Consider the following 24,393-nt stretch of genomic DNA (forward strand, 5'->3'; position numbering starts at 1 on the left):
CGTTATCTTCCCGATTCCAAGCATGGAAAAAAGACGCATATTCCGATTTTCTATTGAGCGCGATCGACCTACTTCGCTGCAGAGACATTTTACATAAGAAACACGATAATTATTTTTTTCGAGCCACTTTTTTTACTTTATTTAAACTTTGAACCATTTTATTGAATTATATATAATAATTATTTTGCATAGTTCTGTAATAATTAATAGTTAAACTTTATCTTCATTATGTATACTGTATTTCAAATACAGCTGTCGTGTTTATTTAGTCAGCACTCACACTTCTCTTTACTCATTGATAGAGAGTCGTTGGAGTTATAGATTATATTACATATATTTGTCATTTCTTTGTTATTTATCATATCGTTCTTTCCATCAATACTTGGAAGTGTACCTGCGTTTTTTTCATTTTTTTTTCAACGAAAAAAAAACACAACTGCAATTTTATTTCGGACGTTGTATTTTTCTTTCAACGGGGAAACGCGTACTTGAGTCTTTTTAATAGACGATAATGCAATCGATCACAGTATCGTCAACAGCCCTGATTCGCACTAGTTGACAATTCCTCGACACTGGAATTATCGTCCGGCTCTTGCAAGTCTGTGAAAAACGACGTAAGTGCGACGATTGAGACGCTGTGGCCTTCGACATCCGCACCTTCCGGAGTTTTCTTTTGCCACGTCAAAAACGCGTCACTTGATATCACATTATCCATCCACAATCGGTTCATAATGGGAACGAGGGTACCTACGATCAAAAACACAAGATTCAATTTCGCAAGCTCATGTATCTATAAAATAAAATCTAATATATAAACATGTATGTTTCATTTTGGAATGTATACATATATATTTTTTGTTCTAATTTATTGATTGTCGATTTTAAATCTCAGCAAGCCTGTATTGTTATCGTTATAATTTTTTTTTGTTTAGTTTTCTTCTTTAATAAACAACAGAGAATATTACGTGCAATAATAAATGTAAACATTTTCACGCACTTACCAGGTGGAAACTCAATTTTGTTAATATATATTTGAATTGCATAGAGGCACTGCAATTCCAATAATTCATTCGCGTCGACAAACCGTTGAATTAACGTTTGCAAACTCGCAAAAGTATCTAGGTTTAGCTTCCAAGTGCCGTGCTGTCGTTCTGCACATAAGGAGAGAGAAAAAGAAACATAATGTAGAGAATTTTAATATAAAAATTTCAAAGTAATTGTTTTGTACAAGTCATATCAGTATCCTTTTGGCTAAACAACACAAAGATAATTCACTGTATCTTTACTCTAAACAAAATGCTCCATCATGTTTCTTATACAAAATTAGAAAAATCACGATTCAAAAATATTTTAAAAAATAGCAAATAATTACGATACACACCTAACGTAGTTTCTAAGATGGCAGTCATTAAATGTCTTATAAACTTAGGATCCTTTTCTCTACTACCGACATTTGCCTGAAACAAATTGATTACGAAAAAACTATTGAAATAAATTACTTATACAGAGAACACGTATATAATACTCGTGCCATACTTACAGTTATCCAACTGCAAATTTCGTCGAAGGAAGTATTTTCTTTCATGAGCCTTATAAGATTTTCCTGAATTTTCTCTAACGAGAGTTGCTCGGTAGCAATGGAGTCTTTGGCACTATTGTAATCACCAGTTAGAAACTCCAAATTCTAAAAGTAAAAATAAAATCAATAAAATTGTGCACATAAGATGAAATATTGTATTAATTTCAGAATAATGATTTACAAGTGTACAAAAGAGAAAATAATGAAATAATTTGGCAGAAAAAGAGAAAAAAGATTTAAAAATAGCATGTAACTGCTTTAACAAGTTCATATGTAGATATATGAATGTAATACATACATATATGCATTATTTCAATAAGTTTTACACACACACACAATTTTTTTTAATAGGATAAAGATAAGTGAAGGCAAAACTGAAAATCGCATCTGAGTTTTTGTTTGTCAGTTTTATCTCTGCACTATATTGCACTAACTTTTACAAATGTAAATGATATAAACAATAACGTGGGTAGCCGAGATAGAATGTGACGGATTGATTACGGAGGCATCATCTTATGTAGGAAAAGAGAGGGAGGAAAAGGAATATAATACGATCATTGATACTTACATATTCCTGAATAATTTTATCGACATTCTCTCGTTCTGGATCAATTAAATGGCTTAGTTGAAGTCCACTTTGGTCCCACTTATCGCCAAGCCATTTAGGCCCTTTGTTGCGATTTACTTTTGTCATAAGTTCTCCAAGGAATTTGCCTACACAGCCTTGCCTTCTCAAATAATTTATACATATACTCTTCAATTCGGATAATGCAAGAGCTCCGTCCTCTATCGAATGTGCTGTAACATAGATTGTCATACATGTGAATCGATTACAGATTGGTAAGGCACATAAGTTATTAAGTATTTCTTCAGGCCTGTTGAGCTTTAATACCCGCACGGCATTTTTCTATGGCGTAACATGTAATCGTCATCACAAAAGAAAAATTGTTATCTCCATCTTACTATCTCGCGGGTAACCCGCAACAAAAAGATACACACGTATAACTTACATAATATTTCGGCTAGATAAGTCCAAATTTTTGGTATATCGATAACCAAATCGTCCACTATTTCAAGCACTTCTCCTAACCTAAAACAAAATTTCCTTATATTTGTAACAATTTTGATGATGCACTTAACGTTACAAGAATTTCTGTAAACATCAGTATCCTTTTGGCAAATTTAACACAAAGATATTATTTAATTTTTCAAATATCTTCACTCTGTATCAAGATTTTCGTCATTTATTAATACATAAGCTATTTTAGTATATAAATGTTGCAATGATTTGCTCTATAAACAAAGAAAATAACTTACCCATTCTTGAAACATTCCACAGGCAAAATAGTAGCCCTGAGCAAATGGGACAATAGTTTCGAGATGAGTTCTCGTTCGATAGGTGACTTCTCGAGAACGTGATTAATACATTCACGAGTAAGTTTGGCAAATGTAGCATTATCGAATTTTTGTTGAATTTCTAATCCTGTATTCTGCAAACGAAAATAAATATTCGTTAACAATATTGAATTCTCAATATCTAAGAATAATCTTGATCTTTTTCATTTTAACTAATTTGTCCTCTTTTCAAGTTGTCGTGAATAGCATGCCATGTTATCACACAAACTAAAAAGAAGGTGCCTATTATTGCACGCCAATGACTCAAGCATCTCCTATTAAAGCAGAGATGGATCTAAGGAGCGTGCGTTGTTCGAAAATTTCTGCTCCTCTCTCTCTCTCTCTTTCTTTTTCTACCATGTGTATACATATTTTGAACTTTATGTAATAAACTAAGGTTATGTACGAAAACGATTGCTCTGTAGTTAGCAGATGTCCTAGGTTTAATCCCGACCCTTATATTTAGATTGTGTAAAGACGAGTGAAAAATTGATAAATTATTAAGAAAATATGAAAAAATTGTTAGCCGTTTTAGAGAAAGAGTAAGATAAACTAATACAATCACCTTTTTAAAATTAAAAAAAAAAAAACTTACTTCAACAATCGGTTCCTCCAGATAGTGTTTCAATATAGAATTATAAGCTTTTGTAAATTCTTGCTCCGACATTGGAGCTTTGTGACTTATAGCCCCAGATTGTGAAGCAGACTTCAATACGGGCGGAAGCATCGAGATGTTCCGGCTTTGAGAGTTATCCAGTAATGGGTGGCTCTCTCTACTCGACGCACTGCCCGATTGGTGAGTGCCGTTACGGGAGCTCCTACCGTCTGTAAAAACATTTCTCACTTAAAAATTACTTGGTAAAAAAAAATATGATTAAATACGACACGTTGTTACAAAGCAAGCTGCATATCTGTATATGTAAAAGAACATACCATAAGATTTGTAATCTCGACCGCACTCTCTTGGGCCAGTCGATCGCGATCTAAAATAACAGATAAAAAATGTATAAGCGGTTGTTCGATATTCTTCTGAATATTAACGTGAGATTTGCATCACTTCAGAATTCAATTGTGAAATCATGTAAGTTTTAGAAGATTCAGAAACTCTAGTCTGTAGTTGTGTATCATCACAATAAAGCATGAAACATGAGACAAACAGCTACGGCAAAATCCAAAGCAACATGTATGAAAGCGTTTGAAAAATGTTTAACTTACCCAGATAGCGGTAAAGGCGGCATCCTCTTATCCTGATCTAAATTGGACATATTCTCTAAGCAGGCAAATTTGTTGGAGCTTATCGTCTTGGAGTTATTGGATGGGTTAGTAGCCCTCCATAAATAAGATGCTCTGTTGCCGAGTTGCATGTCGTCCATTGGTGGCTATTGAAAAAGACAATAATGATATTTGTGAAACGAGAAAAGGCTTCACTCTTAAAAATGGCATATGAAAGTTTCATTATTGTTGCCACTTTTTTCGTTATGCCGACTGTTTTGTGTTGTGAGAGTAACTTTCAGCGCAGAGATTGTGTTTCGATCAAATTATCAAGGAAATTACGACATGAAATTATTTTTCTTTAATTTAATTTTATGCACAAACATGTCATCACAATTTCAACCCTTTTTATGATGAATACCTTTACCAAATAATTATGCCTACGCGGAGCAATTCTATTATCCGCATCGTGCCCCAACACTCAGTACATTTTAGGCATATCGCAAATATAGTCTCAAGTTTCTCCATGTATATAAGATCGGGTTGATACCAAGTATATTCTATATAAAAATTAAAGTCTAAAACTCTCTCAAAAAAAGTGGGGGGGGGGGACATTTACTAAATATGGAATGGTTACATTACTTACTAGATGTATTATATTGCTTTTGAAATTGTTTATTATTGACGATTAAGGATACCGTAACACGCCCTTAACGCTGATGGTATTCTATTTATTTACACGTCTAAAATTTTGAAAGGATTCAAATTTTATTTGTGTTAAATAAAAAAAAACTTATAATTGTAATTTAGGAAAAATTTACAATTTACAATGTAAAATTACTTTTGTGTTGCTTTTTGGAAAAAATTGGGTTCGTTCCGAAATGTACTGATAATACTGAAAATCTATATAACATGAATTAAAGATTTTCCATACTGTATATTTCGGAAGGCATGTTTCGTTTGTACCAATTATTTCATCTTATTATTTCACACAAAATTATTAATGTGTCAGATAATAAAATAGTGTGCGCATAAAGAGTTTTGTAACGCAATGGTTCTGAAAAAGAGGAAGAAAAAGGAAAGAAATTGTAATAGATATAATAACATGGATCTATACAACTAACCGGTTTATTCTTTAACTTTGCTGTTTCCACCGAATATGTCGCAGGTCTCACCCTTCCTACTGGTTGACTCCAACCATCGTCAGTAGGACCACCTAGTCCACGATTTCTTTTCCTATCGTTATTACGATCGTCCTTTCGCACAGTATTCAACGGAGCGTTGTTCACTTGCATGTCCAGTCTTTCGGATTCCGCTTCCTTTTGAATTTGGTCTATCGTTTTAGGATTGTTATCGTTTCTTCTCGGAATCCACTTATTTGCTCTTAAATCGATAACATCTTGAAGCATAAAACGTATCCTAGAGCTAATTTTGCTATGACCTTTTCGAGCAGCAATCTCTTGCATTTTACTAAAGTAGTCTTGCATCTCCTAGAAAGTAGAAAAAAACCAGAAATAAAAGTAAGTGATACTATCGCGTACGGATACTTGCAATACTTGGATATTTCATTGAATGCGAATAGTACCCAAGAAGTACAGCATAGTTTTACCTCAGTAGGCCCTTTTAATTCCAAATCCTTGCCAATAGTGGTCAACAGTTTGCATAAACACTCCAAGCTATCTTCGTCATTCTGATCTATGAGTTGACGAATACATCGGTGCATAATTTTCGTGGTTAAGATCTGCTGTTTGTACAGTTCCCCGATGAATCTAAATGAAAGAAGATGATGGTTTTGTAAAAATTTTATATTTCATTATGCAAAATCCCACACAATTGTAAATATTATATTTATGCAGCTGTGTAAAGCATCAAACTAAAGTAAGATATTTTATAAACGCGATATCTCGAAACAAATCGGATAAAAAAAAGTTACCTGATATTTCCTACAGATTTAATTCGTATCCTGCGCTCCTCATCTTCGAGCGCCAACGTAAGTTCCTTCTTTTTCTCCTAATAGAAAGATAATAAAACAATCAGATATTAAAACAAAATATTCTATTGGAAGAAATCACTACAAGTTAAAAAGCATAAAAAAAATATTTTGTGTGTGTGTGTGTGTGTGTGTCTGCGCACGTGTGTGTGTGTGTACACGAGATTCTTACCGGGTCATTACACTCGTCAATTTCCTTTAGCCTTCGATTTCTTGCGACATCATCGATTGGATTCTTTTCGAATTCTTTTTGGCAACGCGTGATGATGAGCTTCTTAAAGCTAATGGAACTATCTTGGGTATCGGAACCTGTAACTTCCATCAAGGCCAATTGTTTGCACAACAACGCGTACTCGACGGAGAAGCTGGGTTCATCGACGGCTTTTTCAAAGACCAGATTAATGACTCCTTGCAGGCGGTCTTGCGTATCGATCGGCAGATGCCGAACCTGCTCAACTAACGTGTCAAACTTTTGCGGAGTAAGTTTATTCAATACACTTCGTACTTTCTTATAGAGGACTTCCGTTTTCGCCTCTTCCTCCGTGAGACTGAGCTGCTTTAACCTCATTGGTTTCCATGCATTTTCTGTTTCTCTTAGTTTCACATCTTCTCTCAACGATAGCGAAACGTGAATAACATTTGGCTTATTCGGTTTTGGTTTGCCTCGGTCACTCTTACGGCTCGTCGGTGGCTGTAAAAAACGAGATGTTTCAATTGATATTACATATCAAAGCAAAGATATTTAAGAAAAAAATTTGACAATAAATAAAAATTACAATCAAATGATACGTAATAATCGTGAAAAGATTTCAGACCACTACTTTCTTTTTGTGACTCGTTAACTTGCGTCATTTACTTTTGTTCTCTTTTCTTCCTTTTCCATACAGTAAAAATATATCCTAAACTTTTCATTTAAATTCTACTTACCGGACGTGTACCCATATTTGCTTTTGCAAATCCCGGCATTAACGAATCATGCCTAGTAATGTTGGCATCCTTGAAAGCTCGCAGATCTCCCATAGTATTATGTGTATTCTGTAAAAAAAAAATCAACATAGATGCAAACATGTAGTGATAAAAGCAAGCAAGGAACGCATAAATTACATAAGCGAGAGATCATACCTGCAGGCTATCCTTCAAAACAGCTTGTAAATTTGGTAGATTAGCCGGCTTCAGTTTGCTGTTAGGATCAAACTGTAAACGTAATAGGAAATCCCGATCGTAGGACTTTCTGCCACTCATGTTGACCGGACTCCATTGACCCTCTTTATACAAGTATTTGAGTAATGGGGCCTTATTAGCGCTAGGTGCGGCGGTGGCGGTGGCGGTGGCGGTGGTGGGGCGGCGGCTGCAGCTGCGGTGGCTGCAACGACGACTTCGGCCGGGGCATTACCGCTACCAGTGGAAATCTCGACCTCCTGCTTCTTCTCCGTCGTAATGACCGGCGATGTGACTGTCGTCACTGCTTTTTCGTCGTTGGACGCATGGAGCGCGGATACCTTGAAATTCTCTTCATTTTTCTGCGCGACCAATGCCTCCAAGTGCATCTCTTCGATGACCACTGCGTGATCGACGACGTCATTGGGAGATGTCGTAGGAAGCGCATTAAACGTACTGTCTTCCGACTTGATCGAGGATTCCTTATCGGCGACAACGTGAGATGCCTGTTGCACGGCCGGAGTGCTGTCCTTAGGCACCTCAGTGGATACGTGCTTTTCAATTTTCGTGTGAACGGGCAAAATTTCCTTCTCCTTCTTTGACTCGTAATTGTCCTTGTCCTTGATATCCTTGCTCATTTCTCTACTGGGCTCTTTGTTGCTATCTTTTAGGGCGGGAGCATGTTGCTCCTTGCTGCCGTTGTCTTGTTTGAGCTCCGCCGTTTTCGCTGCCGATACGGTATTTACAAAGGCATCCATGTCCGTACCTTCCTTCTCTGCGCCCTTGCGATTCAATTCGCGGGGTTTCAATTTGTTTTTGCTTTTTTGCTTCTGCATAGCTTTACCTAGGAGAATAAAAAAAAAAAATCAAATAAAATACGCCATAATATGAAGGAACATGAATAAGGATATAGGAAAAAAAGAATCGCGTGTCTACGTAATTTGAGGTGACGCATGTTATATTCGGTCAATCTGTTATTAGATTTACCCATCGACCCTATTAATTACCAATTACTCTATCAACGCATCCTATCTATGCCGATGACGAAAAATCCGAGAGAGAGAGAGAGAGAGAGAGAGAGAGAGCAAAGAGTCGAGCGACCTCTAATATCTTCCTTGAGATTTTTAAGAGCTTTTGTTCAGTAGAAAACGTTTTCGAACGCGTATCGTAGCGTACGTGCCAACTCGGGACAGTGCGTTTCGTGCGTACCGTGATCTCGGGATCCCCGTCGATTGCGGCTTTTCGATCTCGTACCGCTTCTAGCGCGGCTGCCACGGCTGCCGCTGCCACCGTCGCTCATTCTTCGGTCACCCATGTTTCGCGTGTGTCCGCGTGCGCGCGAGCACGTGTAACTCACATCTTCGAATGGCTCGAGTTTCCGCGCGCGCGTGCGGCACTGATTCAGTATTTATTTATAAACCTGCCAAATCCCTGCCAAACGCGGCGTAGATGCGACGACACGTAAACGCGACGATGCGCAACAACGACAACAGAAAAAATTGCATCCTCGACGATCTCTCATCGGTACGATGAGCCGACGCTGATGATGATGAAGACGACGACGACGGCGTTGCGATCTTTAAACATATGGCGGTCGACGATCTCGTTTTCGATCGGGTACGGTGGGATATCCAGGCACAAGCCGAGTCGACGCGCGACGCTCGCGGAAATATTAAATCACATTCCAACTCGCAACCAGCGAGTTTGAATCTCGATGCCGCGAAAGGACCGCACAACCGACGAGAAGACGACGAATCAAAGGCAACTACGCGCGCGCGCGCGCGCGTGCAAACACTTATTGTCCCCGACTGAAAGACACTTTGGAAAACCCTCGGGCCTGGCCGACCGCGGCGCTCGACGACTTTCACGCATCTATTTTAACCTGTGAACTGGCGCAAACCACCAACAGGCACGACATAGGATTTCTTAAATTAGTTCCGTTCGGTCGGTTTGCGCCGGAGCAGGCGCACTGAGCGCAATTTCTACGCGACTCGACCTAACCCAAAAGCGCACGCTCGCGCATAAATATCGCTCAAAAAAATTCCGCTTACGCGTGCCATCATCCATCTATTCATCTCTCTCTCTCTCTCAAAACCTACATAGATCTAGACGTAGATGGGTAACTTCTTGACCTTTTTTATATACTTTGTACCAAAAACCCAGCTACTATCCACAAGGGTTACGTTTATAGAAGTGATGTGACTTCTCCCGATGATTCTCCATTCAGGGAGAATCTAAATGATATGCTATCTTTACCTCTATGTAGAACCGAATTGTTTAAGAGATCCTTTACATGTTTCTCCATCTAGCTATGAAACATGTATTCCACCTAAGGTACGAAATGTAACTTCCTTAAATACCTTTAAAGCTCGGTTTTTCATTATCTAATTAACTGATGGTTAAATTTTACCTCATGTTTTACCCAATGGTCTTCATCATCCATGATGATGCCATAGGTGACGCTTATTGGCTAAAACTTCAAGTTAAGTTTAATCATAAGTTAATTAGATACTGAAAAACCGGACCTAAGAGTAAATTGTACGATTATCTACTCAGCGTGGACCGTTGATTTATTTTGACTGGATACAATTGTAAATTAGGTCTTTGTGCAATTAGATGTCAATTTTCATCGGCTTTCAGATCTTCTGTATAGTGATAAGTACACACATATGTTAAACCTGTTAACTTACATTTTAAATTCTTTCACCTTTCTTCCGCATACAAGTTAATTGTAACTATCTATATAGTTTTTTTTTGTGCGATTTACCACTAATAAAGTATTATAACTGATGGTGCGTTTGGGGGAATCTTATCCCAGAGCACGTAATAAATGTTGATTTCTCTCTCACTCGCTCGATCTCCTCCCCTTCGCGATTTCATTGAAATTTGTGTAACATAATGCAAGGAATAACATCCGGCAAATCTTAAATCACAACTACGAATTAATCGATGTGAGCGATACGTTCACCGCCCTCGGGGTGCAATGCCGCTCTTGAATTCAATTCTCGACACACGAAAGTAGGTTGGAGTCGCACTTTACAAAAGCAGGTCGTGGACCGTCACTCTATCGTCCTTCCTTCTCTCCCTCCCTGCATCTCTCACTTTTTTATTATAAAATGTCATCTTACACATTTTGTAAATGTCTGGAAATTAATTACTTTTTTCTCTTCAAAATATTACAAGTATCGAGCGCTCAATAATGTTCCAGAACATGTAATAAAATAACGATTTAATCGTTCGCTCCCCTCCACCTCCCCTGCCCTCTCTCTTAGCAAAGGAGATTCGATCCCGCGGCGATAAATAAAAAAAGCACGAGACGATGAGAATCACGTCTCCAAAAACGCGATAAAAGCGGACTTCGAGAGAGAGACGATATAATTAGCCGGTGGCGCTCCAAAGGAGGGAGTGGCGCGCGCGCCTGTGCGAGAATCATCTATCGCCGTCGGACATCGACGAAGCTCAAAGAGCATCTCGCGCGCGCGCGCACGCGTTTGAAGATTGAAAAAGTTTCGCGCTCCGATATGTCCCCCATCTACTCCGATACGTTTATCGCGCACCATTTCCAACGAGATTGTTAAAAATTACCTCTCTTCTCCTCGCTGCAACGTCACGTCTTCCTTGATTTTAAACACGTATCTCAAACTTTCAAGTATCGAAAAGAATACACCATGTCGGAAACGTGTATCTTAAATATGGGTTTTATAAACGCAAATGTTCAAACATAAACGTAAAATAAATAATAATTGTAATGATTTTTATTTGCAAACCTGCTGCATATATCTTTTTAATACTTTTGATTACGAATTTTTTTCTGTGAGTTTTCTTTATCGGTAGAGTAAAGTCGCTTATTATGGGATAAGCTCCTAATACGAGATAGCGAGGTTTCTGCTACATTAATAAATGTATGTGGTTGGTACCGTCATAAACTTATTATTCTTGGGATGAAATTTATTTAGTAGAAAATTCATTGTTAGATCATGCGTGCAATCGTTGAAAAAAAATTTTTTTAATTGGATGTCAAGATTTATTGAGACGAGCCTTTGAACCTTGTCTGTTATAAAATAAACAAATATTTGGTAATAAATTCTGCATGCGGTGATAGAGTAAAGTCGTATTAATAGAAAAATATGGGATGCAATAATTTGCTTAATTACAAATATTAGATTTGGTGATCGTGAAACTCATGAGACACTCAAAAATCCCCATTCGTTATTGCATATTCTGACTTTGAGAGCTTTTCAAAATGCTATAATTAAGTTTTTCATTAAAGACTTTCGAATTATGAGGCTTAAAAGTTATGGCTTTCAGCATTAGCACCGAGCCTTAAAAATTTCAAAAAAAAAAAAAAAAAAAAAAAAAAAAAAAAGATTTTCCAAAATCTGAGGAAAATGTTACGTACACTCAAAGACTTTGATTCTATCCATGGGGAAATTTTCCAAACTGAGAAGTCGCTATCTTTCTACATTTTTACAGTTCATGATTAACGTAACGACCAATAAGCTCTAGTCGTTTCATTAATCATGAACTGCAAGTATGTAGAAAGTGGTGACTTCTCAGTTTGGAAAATTTCCCCATGGACAGAATCAAAGTCCTTGGGTGTACAAAAGTTTTTGAGTATCGAAAGAGCTATTTGATTGTTCAACTAGATTTTAAATCTGGAGTCTGATTTGAACTTAGTAAAGTCCAAGTCAATAACACTCATCTCATATAAAAAATCTTTGTCTCATATTAGGAACCCTTTTTTTGAATTAATAAAATCAGCAATTTTGATAAAAAAAATTCATAATCTTTCTAATAAAAAAATCATAAATTTTTCCAATTAAAAATTTTCAACTTTTTGAAGCTTGTTGTTAAGCTTAGTTATCAAATTTTTTGATATAAAAAATTATCGCAATATCTACAATAATTCAAAAGTTATAGACTTTTTCCGCAAATACTTTGCTTCGTGCGGTATCAGAACGCAAAAATCGAAGAAAAGGGTTCGCAGAACCTCACATTTTCCGAGGTTTCGCTGCAGGCTTTTCTCAAGCGGCGGAAAACTTTCACCGGATCGCCGTACGATGAACGCGACTGCCCCAAGGTTGCCCCGCCGAAACTACTCTCATATTCTTTTTCGGCACACTCGTGCACCGCGTGTTCTTGTGAAATGGCGAAGGTGTCCGCACGCACGGACGCACGCACGCATAGGCGCATGCGCGCGCATCTACATTACCACACGCGGCCGTGACCCCGGGGCTGCCAAGGGGACTTGTTTTACCAGAGCACGCACGATTTCGACGACGATACATCTATCGGCAGCGGCGCATCTCCCCAATGCTTTCGACAAAGAAACCAGACGGGACACGAGCTTTAACGTATAATATACTTGCAAGGAGGAAAAAAGATTAAATCGAAATATTTGCGTTACTACGATAGATATGAATCTCAATTGTTGCAAATAATCCAGATGGATAATTATTTCGATATAATATCGTAATATAAACGAGAACATCTTAGTATTTTATACCTCGAGAAGTGGAAAGTCGATTTTACGCGACATATCGGCACAGAGAACTTGAATTCGCAAACATTTAGTGACTCTGAGAATCAAACGAAAGCATTTGCTTCGTGAAGGTCGACCTATCGGGGACGAACGTCAGCGAGCCAATATGGTGCGCGTTCTCTTTCGATCATTTCACAAAATGGCCACGCGACGACGACCGACACCTCCCAAACGATGCCACCACACTACTGTGATCGCACCTGCCGCGAGCGGAATTAAATTATTCGGATATTATCTCTTTACAAAATGGCTAGCGCAAATAATCTTGGTCCTCGTACGATCTTTCGAGTCTCTCTTCGATCGAAGCACGCGGCCGTTTGCGAGCAATGGAGGCGGCGTGTACTAGGAACGCGCGTCCGTCCACGTGGTGGTAAAAAAGAAGTCTCGATCGAACAACGTTGCAACATGTGCGATAAAGTTAAGAAATCGCGACGAACGCGCGATATCTAATTTTTCGAGATAACGAGGGATGTGAGGGGGGAAAGAGAATATTGGAGCGAGGGGTCCCCGCCGGAGTAGCTACGCGATTGTAAGAATGAGCGCTCGCGCGGCCACCAGATTTCGGTGGCCATATTTGAGTGCAGTGGCGGCGGCCACCTTCCTCCGGTAATTCCGGCGCCCCTTAACGCCACGGCGCCGCGGTTTGCAACGTGGATATTATCGTAATATTATCGAAGCGGAACTCCGCGCGCGCGCGCTACGTATGGTTCGCGCGCATGTAATTTACAAATCTAATGAAACAAGATAAGTAAGCGGACGTCGTAAATGCGCGCGCGCACGCCCCTCACGTCTCACGTCGCGCCATACCGCGCCGTGCCGCGCCTTCGGCTCGTTTCGCGCCGCGTCGTCTCGTCTCGTCTCGTCTCGCCTCGCCTCGTCTCGTTTCACCGACCACAAGATGTCGGGAACCACGTTGTCACCAAGATGCCATCTTCGATCACGTTGCCGAAAATTGCAACTGAAGAAGAAAAATTTGTACGTACATCTCTCGACGTAAAATCCCGTCCGTTCGCGTGCTCCGCTTCTTGCGTGCTCCACTTCACAGTTTCGCGTTTTCAAACACTATACGAACTTGCCACTAGACCGAAATTCATTCCTCGAGTCCGACAAAGCCAAACTCTCGGAAAACGGAAGGAACGACGACACAGATGGACGTACAGAGGGAAAAGGGATTCGGGTAAAACGATGCGTGTATAGGGCGCAATTAAAAAGCAATAAAAAAAATATATGTACAATTTACGTTGTAGTGTACAGACTGTAAAACACAGTGCGGAAAAAACGGTATAATAAGCGTATTCGTTGCCTGAGCGGTAAAGCGACGCATAAAGTAGTTGTGCGCGAATTGCGGGGAAATTAAGAAAATGGGGAAGAAAAATTGGATATAAATCAGTGTACGGAGTGTCGTTTTAAGAGTGCAGAATAAAATTAATATAAAAATGGTAAAAAAAATTAAAAAATAAAAAAAAGGAAGGGACAGAGTTGGGAGAAGAGAGCGGTGTAAAATGCGACCGGCTAGCGCAGCACGTGCTGGCTACTGAAGGCCGTCCGAATCCCCTCAGCAACGATGGAGGACTTCCTCCCTCCTCCTTCCTTCTCCCGTTCCTTCCAGCGCCGGTTCACCGGTTAATCCCGCCGCTTCGTTCGTCATCGCGGCTTGTCGGCCATTTTCGTGCGATCGCGTCACCATCCGCCTTGGTCTCGGACTTGGCTCGGCTCGGCTCGGTCCGGCTCAGCTCGGCTCGACTCGATTCGGCTTGGCACCGATTCATCTCGCCTTGCCCGCCTCTCCCGTTCGCCGAGTTACCACCAACCTACCTACCTACCTATCTACCTACCAACCTACCTACCTACCTACCTACCTACCTACCTACCTACCTACCTACCTACCTACCTACCTACCTACCTACCTACCTACCTACCTACCACGCAATCGTATCATAGCGCAGAAAATAGACGGGGAATTGCGAGGGACCTTCGACGTCCGTAACGGTCGTCGAAAGAATTCCGATTGTTTAGACGCAGAATACCGACAATTTTTCAAAGCAAAGTAGGACAGAGAGGAGACGAAAAAAGACGACGCGCTGACTGTACCGACGAGACGCGGCCAAGCAAGAAAACCATGTCGTATCCTTTCCATGAAAAAAAAAAAATTATGCAATTTATTTGCAAATTTCCAATAGATTCGTCTGTGATCAAAAACATATATTTCCACGTTCCGTAGAGTGCAAATTTAGTAGACGCGCGATTCTCGCTTTTTAAATAAATAAATCTTCGAAGAATTTGTAAAACCTTTTTTTTTACATGGGAAAATCCTCATGGATACCCCCCCTCCCCCATCCTGGTGCGGAGAAGGTTTCGTTGCATGCGCAAAAAAATACTGCTGCTTACTCTTTTTCATTTTGCGACCTCTGTTACAGAATGGAATGCGAATTTTACCAATGCTCCAAGTTCCAAAATTTTATGTATAAACAAATAACACTAAACAAAAAATTCACACTAAACTCACTGAAATAACGCATCGACGCAACGCTTCAAAACAACAAAACTCACATGGAACACCTTCAATTAGTTCCAGATAAAATAAAGTGATAAAAATCAACGATAGAAATCGATTTAATTAAAATAATCAAAAGAAAAATACCCAAAAGATAAACGAGTATTTAAAATTTTAAAAAAAGGCTGAAATAGAACAAACCACGCGTTGCGTTTTTATTGGAGCAATGATTCGAGCGTGAGTTTGAAAATCGAATTGTTTTTTTGCAATCCTTGCTCGCAGGTCCGAAATCGACAATTCGATTTGTTCCTTAGCAAAAACGTGCGATATCTATCGAAACAATTAGGCGAACAGAGCACCCCTCCGCAAACAACCCTAACTCGTATCATGCAATGACTTTCCTCGTGGCTTTTAGGTTTTTAGGTTAGATCAAGCTAGGTTACGTTAAGGTTAGATCAAGCTAGGTTACGTGAGGTTAGGGTTTTCAAGGGTACTCTCTTCAGTGCAAGTGTTGGTGACATTTACCGATGCCGACGTACATGCGCGCGTGCGCGCGCGCGGCAACATTTCGCCCTTCCAGCAATATGTTCTGGAATGTCGGATTTTATTAATGATCTTACAGTCTGCAGAGTAACAGGGATGACCCAGACTGATGGATTGACTCCTACCGACTTAACATATCGCGGTACGTTATTACGGTATTTGCGCGATCGCTACTTCTTTTTCGTTATATTGTGGATAAATATCTGATAACGAAACGCGTTAAAAGGCAAGCAGGCTCGCTCGATTGGCTCAAGCAAATCGAAAATTCAAGCTTATCTAAAACAAAAAACCGCAGTCGAAATTACCGCCTGTTATCTCGATGCGTGCTGTCGCAAACACGCGGCGCAAAGTTCAAACGAGTAAGTTGAATGGCGTTTCGTTCTCGGCAACATTCTCTCAGAATTGCATTGCATTTTTTTACTAACGAATAAAACGGACAGTTATTAGATTTTGAACTAGTAATCACATATTTTCTGAGGATTTTTATACGCGCATTAATTTATCATCAGCGGTTCTATACCAAATTGATACATATTCGTAATTTCATATTCACAGCTTGTCTACCGCATTCTCAGTCTTTCCGGAAAAGTCACGTGTTTTTAGACAATTTTTAACATATCTGTCATCTTTAGTAATTTATCATATACACATTTTCAGGGCGAGTATCTCATCTCCTCTGACACGAAACATTTACAATTGAAGAATGCCATTTGAAATTTGGCAATGTGTTGGTGACTCACAACAACACGTTGAGTCAAACGTTTTTTTTTCTTTTTTTTAAACTTATTTTATGTATAATAAATTTTCAAAATATTTATAATTTAATTTACGCATTAATAATTACACCGTACTCTCATTAGCCCCGCCTAATTTTCGTATAGTTTGAATTTCGAGTCTCTATTATTTTATTATCGCATTGATGATTTTTAGCAACCATATGGTTACTTGTGATCGATAGCGCGAGATATCTCGAACAGATCGCTCGCGGCCCGCAAGTGAATTTCCAGTTGCGAGTAAAAGAGAGAGGACGGTTGACGTATCTTTGAGTAAACTCGTTCAAGGCTGCGCTCGCATAAGCGTAAATCGAGTCAGAGTCCCCGGTGATCGCGTGTACGATGGCGAGATATCACGCGCGCACATTGTTTCGTCTATCCTCTCACCGCAAATTTCAAAGCTATTAATTTTGAATATATATTTAATCGTTTAATCCAACAGCTTACGTATAATTAGGTTTCGCATCTGCAAAAGCATATATGTGGCATATATTTTGAAATAAAACGACTCGAAGCGACGAGAGAAAAGAGACGAGACAAGACTAAACGAAAACTTGTAAAAAAAAAAAAAAAATTGTTCAAACAGAGCAAAGTTCAGTTCGAAAAAACTTGGATATCAACACTCACCATCGGATGCTTTCTGCTGAATCTCGTTTCTAGGATGCGCCATCTCCGCTTCTATCTTGTCACCGGCTGCGTCACCGTTCGTCTTTTGATGATGATGGTGGTGATCGGCCGCCTGAACATTGTGAACGGGCGTAGGAGTGGCGCCTCGAGAGCCGAGACTCTTCTCCCGGGTCTTCCTCTCCTTTTGCTCTTTGGTATTCGAAGGCAGCTCGGTAACGTTGTTGGGTTTTCTCCTCGGCGGCGAGTTAGACGAAGTCTTGGATAGATTAGGGAAAGGCTCCCTGGTAGGAACGGGATTGGCGCTCGAGGCAGTGGCGGACGGTTTCGGGATTTCCTGGGTAACGTTACTCCAATATGGGATAACCGGTGTCTGTACTACGTTGGACGAGGCGTTGAGGTGGTGATGGTGGTGGTGATGGTGCTGCTGCTTGGTGACCTCGGCGGCGAGTCCAGTACCAACAGCAGTTCCACCAGCTCCGACTGCAGTTCCAACGGTTACGGCTACGCCAGTAGTTCCGGCGGCCTCGGCGGATTCGGTCTCGGCTGTCATCGTCGCTGTCACAGCCGTTGTTTCGGTATTAGCAGTCGGCGCGGTAAGCTGCACGGAAACAGTATCTTTATTTGCGACAGGTATCACCGAGGATACGACGACGACGACGGGTGACGATTCCTCGATCGTCACGCTCTTTATCTCACTCCTCGGCTGAAACTCCTTCAAGGGGAGTTGCAACGCTTTCGACTCCGTTTTTGTCGCGTTCGGGTCGATTTGCGTCGCGTTACTACAAGCACCTAACGATTGACTATTTATCGTAGGTACCGTTTTGCCAGCGCCAGCGCCAGCTATATTTTTTGTCATAGGCGGACTACTGCTACACGAACTATTTGCGTCATTAGAGGAATTGGTTTGAATGTTCGATAACGACGTTTGCGCCGTTGTTTGTATTGTGTTAGGCGCAGTTTCGGACGCGCTCGTCGATACCGTGTCGGACCCCTCTGTCGCGGCCTTCGCGACACGAGCCGCAAAATCGGCTATCACCTCCGCACCATTATTCTGTAACAATCACCAAATCTGCGTGATAGACGGTGGCATGTGCTATTCGTTCAGGCATTACGCTTGACAACTAAAACCTGTCTCCAAACTCAAATCATAGGGCGAGAGAAATCAAAACAAAAGCACTTGGACGAACGAAATAAGACTTTACAAATCTGTCACCCTACGGCCATTGAATCCTTGTTCGTACATCAGTACACCCTACGTATCGGGGGAAAAGAAAATCGATATCGAGCTTAAACGCTATTGCGAAGAAATGTTTTTCCGTGGACATTCATCATCAATGTCCATTTCCACTGACGTAGAACAACTTTGATCTCAATTTAACTTTCTCTTAATCTTACAACTAGAAAAGGATAAAGAATAAGTTACATCAAGATCATCAAGCTATTTCGGAGCTCTAACATTGGTGGAACTGAACGTAAATATCTTTGAAATTACTAATCACGATCAATCTTTTCCAATCTTTTTTTCTCTTTTTTTTGAGCGCGATCTCACTAGAGGACTCACATGGCTCATATGGGTATACAGATATAAGTATAAACAATTGGCTACGAGAGTTGGTAAAGTGCTCTTGCATTACACAATTCACTGTTTAACAAGAGTTGGGTTCCAACGCTAAACTCTCTTAGCCAATTGTAAATATATTTCGATGTAACTCACCTGTGGTTGTGGCGTCTCGCGATTACTGGATTCACCACTCTGCGTAGTTTCGTTATCCTTATAAATTTCGTCACTTATATTTTTGCCTGTTAACGGATTTACTATGTCCAAAATGGCATTTTGTCCTCTAGGTTTCCGAGACCTGGTGGCACTGTTAGTGTTCGTCGCACCACCATTGTGTCCCGAGTACACATCTTGAAAAAAACAAGAGTACATTTTCCAATTTAGATTACAAAATCTTAGAAAAATCTTATTCCGCGAAAAGATTTAAACCCGTTAGTTAAAAAAAAAAAAAAATATATATATATGTAATCTTGATTTTACATTATTTAGTTTTCTCTTTTTGGTTCCCTAGTTTTCTCTCAAAGAAATAATATAAAGAAAACATAAATAATAACGTGTTATATATTATCAAGTTCATATACATATATATTAGTTTGAGCGCTACGTACCAGTCTGCGACAGAGGCATACTCATCGGAGGCAGGGTTTGGGCTTGTTGAGTAGGTTGCTGAAGTGTACCTTGAGGTACAACTGGAGCTTGAGTACCGGCCATCGGACCCGGAACATGCTGTGCTCCACCGCTCACCGCACTCGTACTCGCCCTAGTCAAACTCATCGTGTTTGACGTTGTATAATAATCTGTTGAAACATAATCTGCTTCACAATTTCAATTGTGTAGATCTGATCAAACGACAAATTGGCAAAAAGAAAAAAAAAAGCAAAAGAACTCACATGCTGTTGGGCCATGTTGGGTGGGCGGATATCCAGTGAACACACTTGGCGGTGCAATTAATGGTGGTTGGAAGGTTTGATAAAACGATTGATTTTGATGCGGCTGATGCCTTTGAGGTGGACCAGAGAACTGAAATAGAAAAAGAAAAAGAATTAATTTTGTTACACTTTTATTTGGAAATATATTTGGAGAAAAAATATTTGTAAATGGAAAGACGAATGGTGTGTTAACACAAAAATAAACACACAATATAGGTATGTCGTAACAAGTTGCACCGTTCTCAACCTTCAATATATTATATTATAAATATGCAACCAATATGTAAATCAATTAATATAATATTAGTACTATACATAAAAACATGTACAATAAAATAACGAAAATCTAAACATCAAATGTAATATGTAATCTATTGATATGCCACTGCAGATGAAGCATGGCTCGGTGTGAAAACACTCGATTTGTAATCTATGCGTTACAGATTAGATCCCGAGCCTCTTCCTACATGTACTTGAAATCTTATAGTGATAGGTGAATAGTTGAAGGATAATAATGAAAGTAAAGAATGGTAATATTTCGATAATTATAATGATCAATACCTGATGAATCGGTATTTGATTGTTGATAGGATACACCGACTGCTGATGCGGTCCAGTATGCAGTCCATGGACTTGACTTTGTCCAAGGTACATTGCGCTCTGTACCGGCAAACCAGCAGCCGGATGAGGATACAGGGCAGGCGGTTGTCCTCCGCCTCCGCCTACCCCAGACATCCCGACTACAGGTGTTCCGCTGGTACCCTGGCCACCTCTGTGACCAATACCCCGCGGTTGTTGTGGTCTTGGACCCGTTTGATAATAGCCCTGTTCAAAAGATGGACGAGAAATGTAAAGAGAAAATTTTCATGTGAAGTCGGTGTCTTGATAAATAAAATTGAAAGAAAAAACAATGTTATCACCTTAATAAATACGTACCTGAGACGTCGGTCTGTTTTGCGTCGGCACGTAAACTGGTTGTAAAGACGGCGGCTGCGTCTGCAAGTGGGCCTGCTTTCCCATTTCCTGGGGCGATGGTGTGTGCACAGGTGGTGTCGTGGTAGGCGCTGGACCTTGCGGAGGTTGCGATTGCACTCCCGGTGTCGGGACTTGCGAAGGTGCTTGCCCTCCGGCGGGACCTCCTGGCGGTATACCCGCTGCGGATTGTCCTATCGTTTGTATACCGCCGAGCGGCGGAGGCCCTCTACCCGTGGGTACTCCTACATTACTCGCGGCGCTTCCACCCACCTGACCCCCTGGTTGGCCGCTATAGTTTCCATGAAACTCCGATCCTGAAACAAAATGTTCAACTTGTAATCAACATGTCGTTATTTGTACAATCGCATAATCGTCTAATTCATACGCAGTCTCATTATCTGCGAAATGTGCGAATCACGATCAAGTGGTTTGCATATGTTACGTTTTACAGTGCAATAAATACGAACGCATAAAATGATAACCGCAAGGTCAAGTGTTACCCTCTCGCCATACAAAACACATTCTCTATAAAATGTTTTTATGGCATATGTATTTATTTTTATTTTTCAAGGATTCTATATGATATCTCTCACAATATATATCGTAACAAGTTGCACTGTTCTCAATCTTTAATATATTATATTATGAATACGCAATCAATATGTAAATAAATTAATATAATATTATTCGTATACATAAAAACATGTATAATAAAATAACACAATACAGTAGAACCTCCTATATCCAAAGTTCCATTATCCGAAACAGCGTTTTGTGGTAATGGTTACAAACTATTTAAATATACAACACATATGTAGAGTCCTTTTTGTTAAAAATTTAAATTTTTCTTAAGTTTGAATACTCACATGGAATTTAATATAAAAATACGTTTATTCTATTATATAAAAATTCCCTTATCCGAACAATTTTGTCTCCCTATTATTTCAAATATGGGAAGCTTCACCGTACTTAAATATATATAAATTTCCCCTGTCATTGCATTCATTTTCCCCTTTAAACATTTATCGAGCAAATGTTATTGCAAAAGTTGGAACATCTGCACAAGTTGCACTGGAAATTGAAATGAATCATATATTTAGATCAAATAATTTTGTTGCATCTAAACACGACGCATGTAAAATTCTGTTAAAAATTGAGAATAAATTTGCATGGCAATACAAGTATATATAATATAATAGATGACTGTATTCAACAGAAAAAGTAGCTTTGCAACTGTTGTAAAATTCTTTAGCACAATTAATTCATACATCCGAATCTCTGGCAGAAACCAAGGGCAAGAACAATCGTATCGAAGAATCTTACAACAGTTGCAAAGCTGCTTCTGCTGGACACAGCCGATGATGTAATGGAAATAAATTTATTGATTCATCTCCAGAATGTAAACTCTTCAACAGAATAATTGATAGAGAGAACATGAAAATACATAAAATAAAAAAAGCAACACGTACTATATAAGTGAAATAAAATAATTTATAATAATCTTACAACTTAATTTTTGAAAGAAAGAGATAAAAGAGTAAAAGCAAGAGAAATCGCTTGAGAAGTTTCCTTTACGAGGAAGCAAGGAGGAACGACGGGCGTTAACTATCACGAGCTTACGCAGCATAGATAAGTAGGATAGAGGCGAACATCCGAAACACACGTCGCGTCCGATCTCGATAACGTCGGGCTTGAAGCCTTCGCCTTCGTCCCGCCATCCCGTTTCACGTCGTAGCAATTAGTAATTACTCGCGAAAGACGAATACGTGTCGTCGTAGCACGAAACGTTGACGTCAACGTTTTCGTGCCGTTGGATCCGTCGAACGCCGAGATAATCCCGCGGAGAGAGAGACGCACACAGAGATAGAGACAGAGAGAGGTAGAGAGAGGTAGATAGAGGAAGAGGAAGAAGGAGAGGGAGAGGAAGAGAGATCGCCCTCAAATTCGTCCGCGCGGCCCGGACCTAGGAGACGCGAGGAGGTCCGTCTGTCGACAAACAGACGAACGTTCTCACATATTCTTTTCCGCGTTATAGAAACGCGCGAAAGCAGAGAATAAAACGAACGTTAACAAGTCTGTGAGAGAAGCTTAGAAAAATATGGGACCGCGTTTTCTTCCCATACGTAAAAACGCAAAAGCTTACCGTTGCGGCGGGCTCGTCCGCGTAGATCCGTTGCTCTCCTCGCGAGCTACGCGACTTGTCCGCGCGACAACGATTCTCCAGATAACGACGTGTCGTTAGAAGAGCGTGGCCGCAACGCCGAGGGCGCGACAACGAGACTCGAACGTGGGCAAACGCACCGATGGTCCGACCTCGCGGACGGCCATCTTTGCACATGTGGGCAGGGGCCGGGGCGCAGCGCTGCCATCTGTGGCTCCGCCGCGGCATCGATTCGCGCTGCTACGTCCAAGCGCGGAGCCAGAGCGGAGGACGAGCCCCCCCCGCCGCCGCCACCGCCAACGCCGCGGCGCCGTAGCCGAAATTACCGAAAATCACCGGAAACAATGCGAGCACGCGTTCTCAAGCAAATTTCGATCCAACACTCATAGACACGGAGCACGGAGACCGAGAACGGCGACTGTACGGCGTGTCCGTTACACGCTCGTATTTATTCCTAAAACTCTTTATTCGCTCGAACGAGATGAACGATTCATTCTGATCTCACTGACACGAGACAGCGAGTCGAGGATAGCGTTGCGAGGAATGCGTCGTGTGAAAAATCGGTGCGTCTCGAGACACCAAGTTACGTTTCCAAACAGGAGAGGAGAGGAGAGGAGAGAAGAGGGGGAGGAGTCGAGAATGCCGAGTGCCGCGCCTGGCCTCTCGCCATACGTCATTTCCTACGATGAATGACGTATGCAGGTCTCACACCCCACCCGTCACCGCCAACACCGCCCGATCATACCGCGCGTTGCGCTCGATGCACGGAGCGCTGTGTGCGCGCACGACGATTCCCCAATAGACTTTGACTCCGGACGACGTTAACGAGCTTTAAACGCGCCGGATCGGAAGTGTTATGGCGCACTACTCTGCACACTACACGTATACCGTATAGGACGTTTGGCTCATCGTGAGACTTGAAAGAGTAGAAGCTGGTAGAAGCCGAGGCGGGTTAGGTTAGGTTAGGATTAACCTCGCGCCGCTACTTGGGGAGCCACGTGGCGCGTGGCGCAGCATCGATATTATCGGCGAAACGAGAGAGATTGCTACCCCTCGCAGCCGAATTACCGAAGAAACCCCCCCTCCTCTCTCACTCTATCTCACTCATCTCCCTTGCCTACGTACGTATTGCACCTGTTCTTTTTAATTCGACTCATTTTTCTTTCAGTTTATCTTTCCTTCCGTTTTCTTTTCCCAAAGAGAGAAAAAAAGATAATACGATATTTATCAGCCGCATACAATACAACTTACGTATTACAAATTACAAACTATCATAGTCTCTCGATAAGTTACCCTATTATTCTCCCTGTTCTCTCCTAACAATATAACATATTGCACCGATAGTTGATTTTAGATCAAGTACAAACTGTGCGAGAAATTGACCAAAAAGAACAGACCTATTTTTTTTACTATTCTATCTTTCACTTCACAACTCGTTTACTTTTCTTCTCGTAAGT

At 40.6% G+C, this 24,393-nt stretch overlaps 1 protein-coding gene across 1 annotated transcript in view; it reads right to left on the reverse strand.

The window, feature by feature from the left end:
* Positions 1 to 356: 356 nt before the first annotated feature.
* The window catches only part of LOC105197332 (eukaryotic translation initiation factor 4 gamma 3), a 44,516-nt gene continuing 20,479 nt past the window's right edge, over positions 357 to 24,393 (reverse strand). The window contains exons 2-24 of the mRNA XM_039446775.1: positions 20,737 to 21,089; positions 20,362 to 20,625; positions 19,762 to 19,891; positions 19,480 to 19,683; positions 19,028 to 19,221; positions 17,314 to 18,364; positions 7,565 to 8,178; positions 7,299 to 7,469; positions 7,104 to 7,211; positions 6,349 to 6,867; positions 6,120 to 6,196; positions 5,796 to 5,955; positions 5,311 to 5,676; positions 4,190 to 4,353; positions 3,908 to 3,957; positions 3,570 to 3,799; positions 2,897 to 3,069; positions 2,590 to 2,669; positions 2,148 to 2,377; positions 1,541 to 1,684; positions 1,382 to 1,457; positions 1,002 to 1,151; positions 357 to 747 (exon numbers count right to left, since the gene is read on the reverse strand). Coding sequence (XP_039302709.1) covers positions 533 to 747; positions 1,002 to 1,151; positions 1,382 to 1,457; positions 1,541 to 1,684; positions 2,148 to 2,377; positions 2,590 to 2,669; positions 2,897 to 3,069; positions 3,570 to 3,799; positions 3,908 to 3,957; positions 4,190 to 4,353; positions 5,311 to 5,676; positions 5,796 to 5,955; positions 6,120 to 6,196; positions 6,349 to 6,867; positions 7,104 to 7,211; positions 7,299 to 7,469; positions 7,565 to 8,178; positions 17,314 to 18,364; positions 19,028 to 19,221; positions 19,480 to 19,683; positions 19,762 to 19,891; positions 20,362 to 20,625; positions 20,737 to 21,089 — 5,723 coding nt within the window. The 3' untranslated portion in view covers positions 357 to 532. The remainder of the gene's footprint in view (positions 748 to 1,001; positions 1,152 to 1,381; positions 1,458 to 1,540; positions 1,685 to 2,147; positions 2,378 to 2,589; positions 2,670 to 2,896; positions 3,070 to 3,569; positions 3,800 to 3,907; positions 3,958 to 4,189; positions 4,354 to 5,310; positions 5,677 to 5,795; positions 5,956 to 6,119; positions 6,197 to 6,348; positions 6,868 to 7,103; positions 7,212 to 7,298; positions 7,470 to 7,564; positions 8,179 to 17,313; positions 18,365 to 19,027; positions 19,222 to 19,479; positions 19,684 to 19,761; positions 19,892 to 20,361; positions 20,626 to 20,736; positions 21,090 to 24,393) is intronic.

The sequence above is a fragment of the Solenopsis invicta genome, chromosome 3, assembly GCF_016802725.1.
Source record: "Solenopsis invicta isolate M01_SB chromosome 3, UNIL_Sinv_3.0, whole genome shotgun sequence".
Lineage (NCBI taxonomy): Eukaryota > Metazoa > Arthropoda > Insecta > Hymenoptera > Formicidae > Solenopsis > Solenopsis invicta.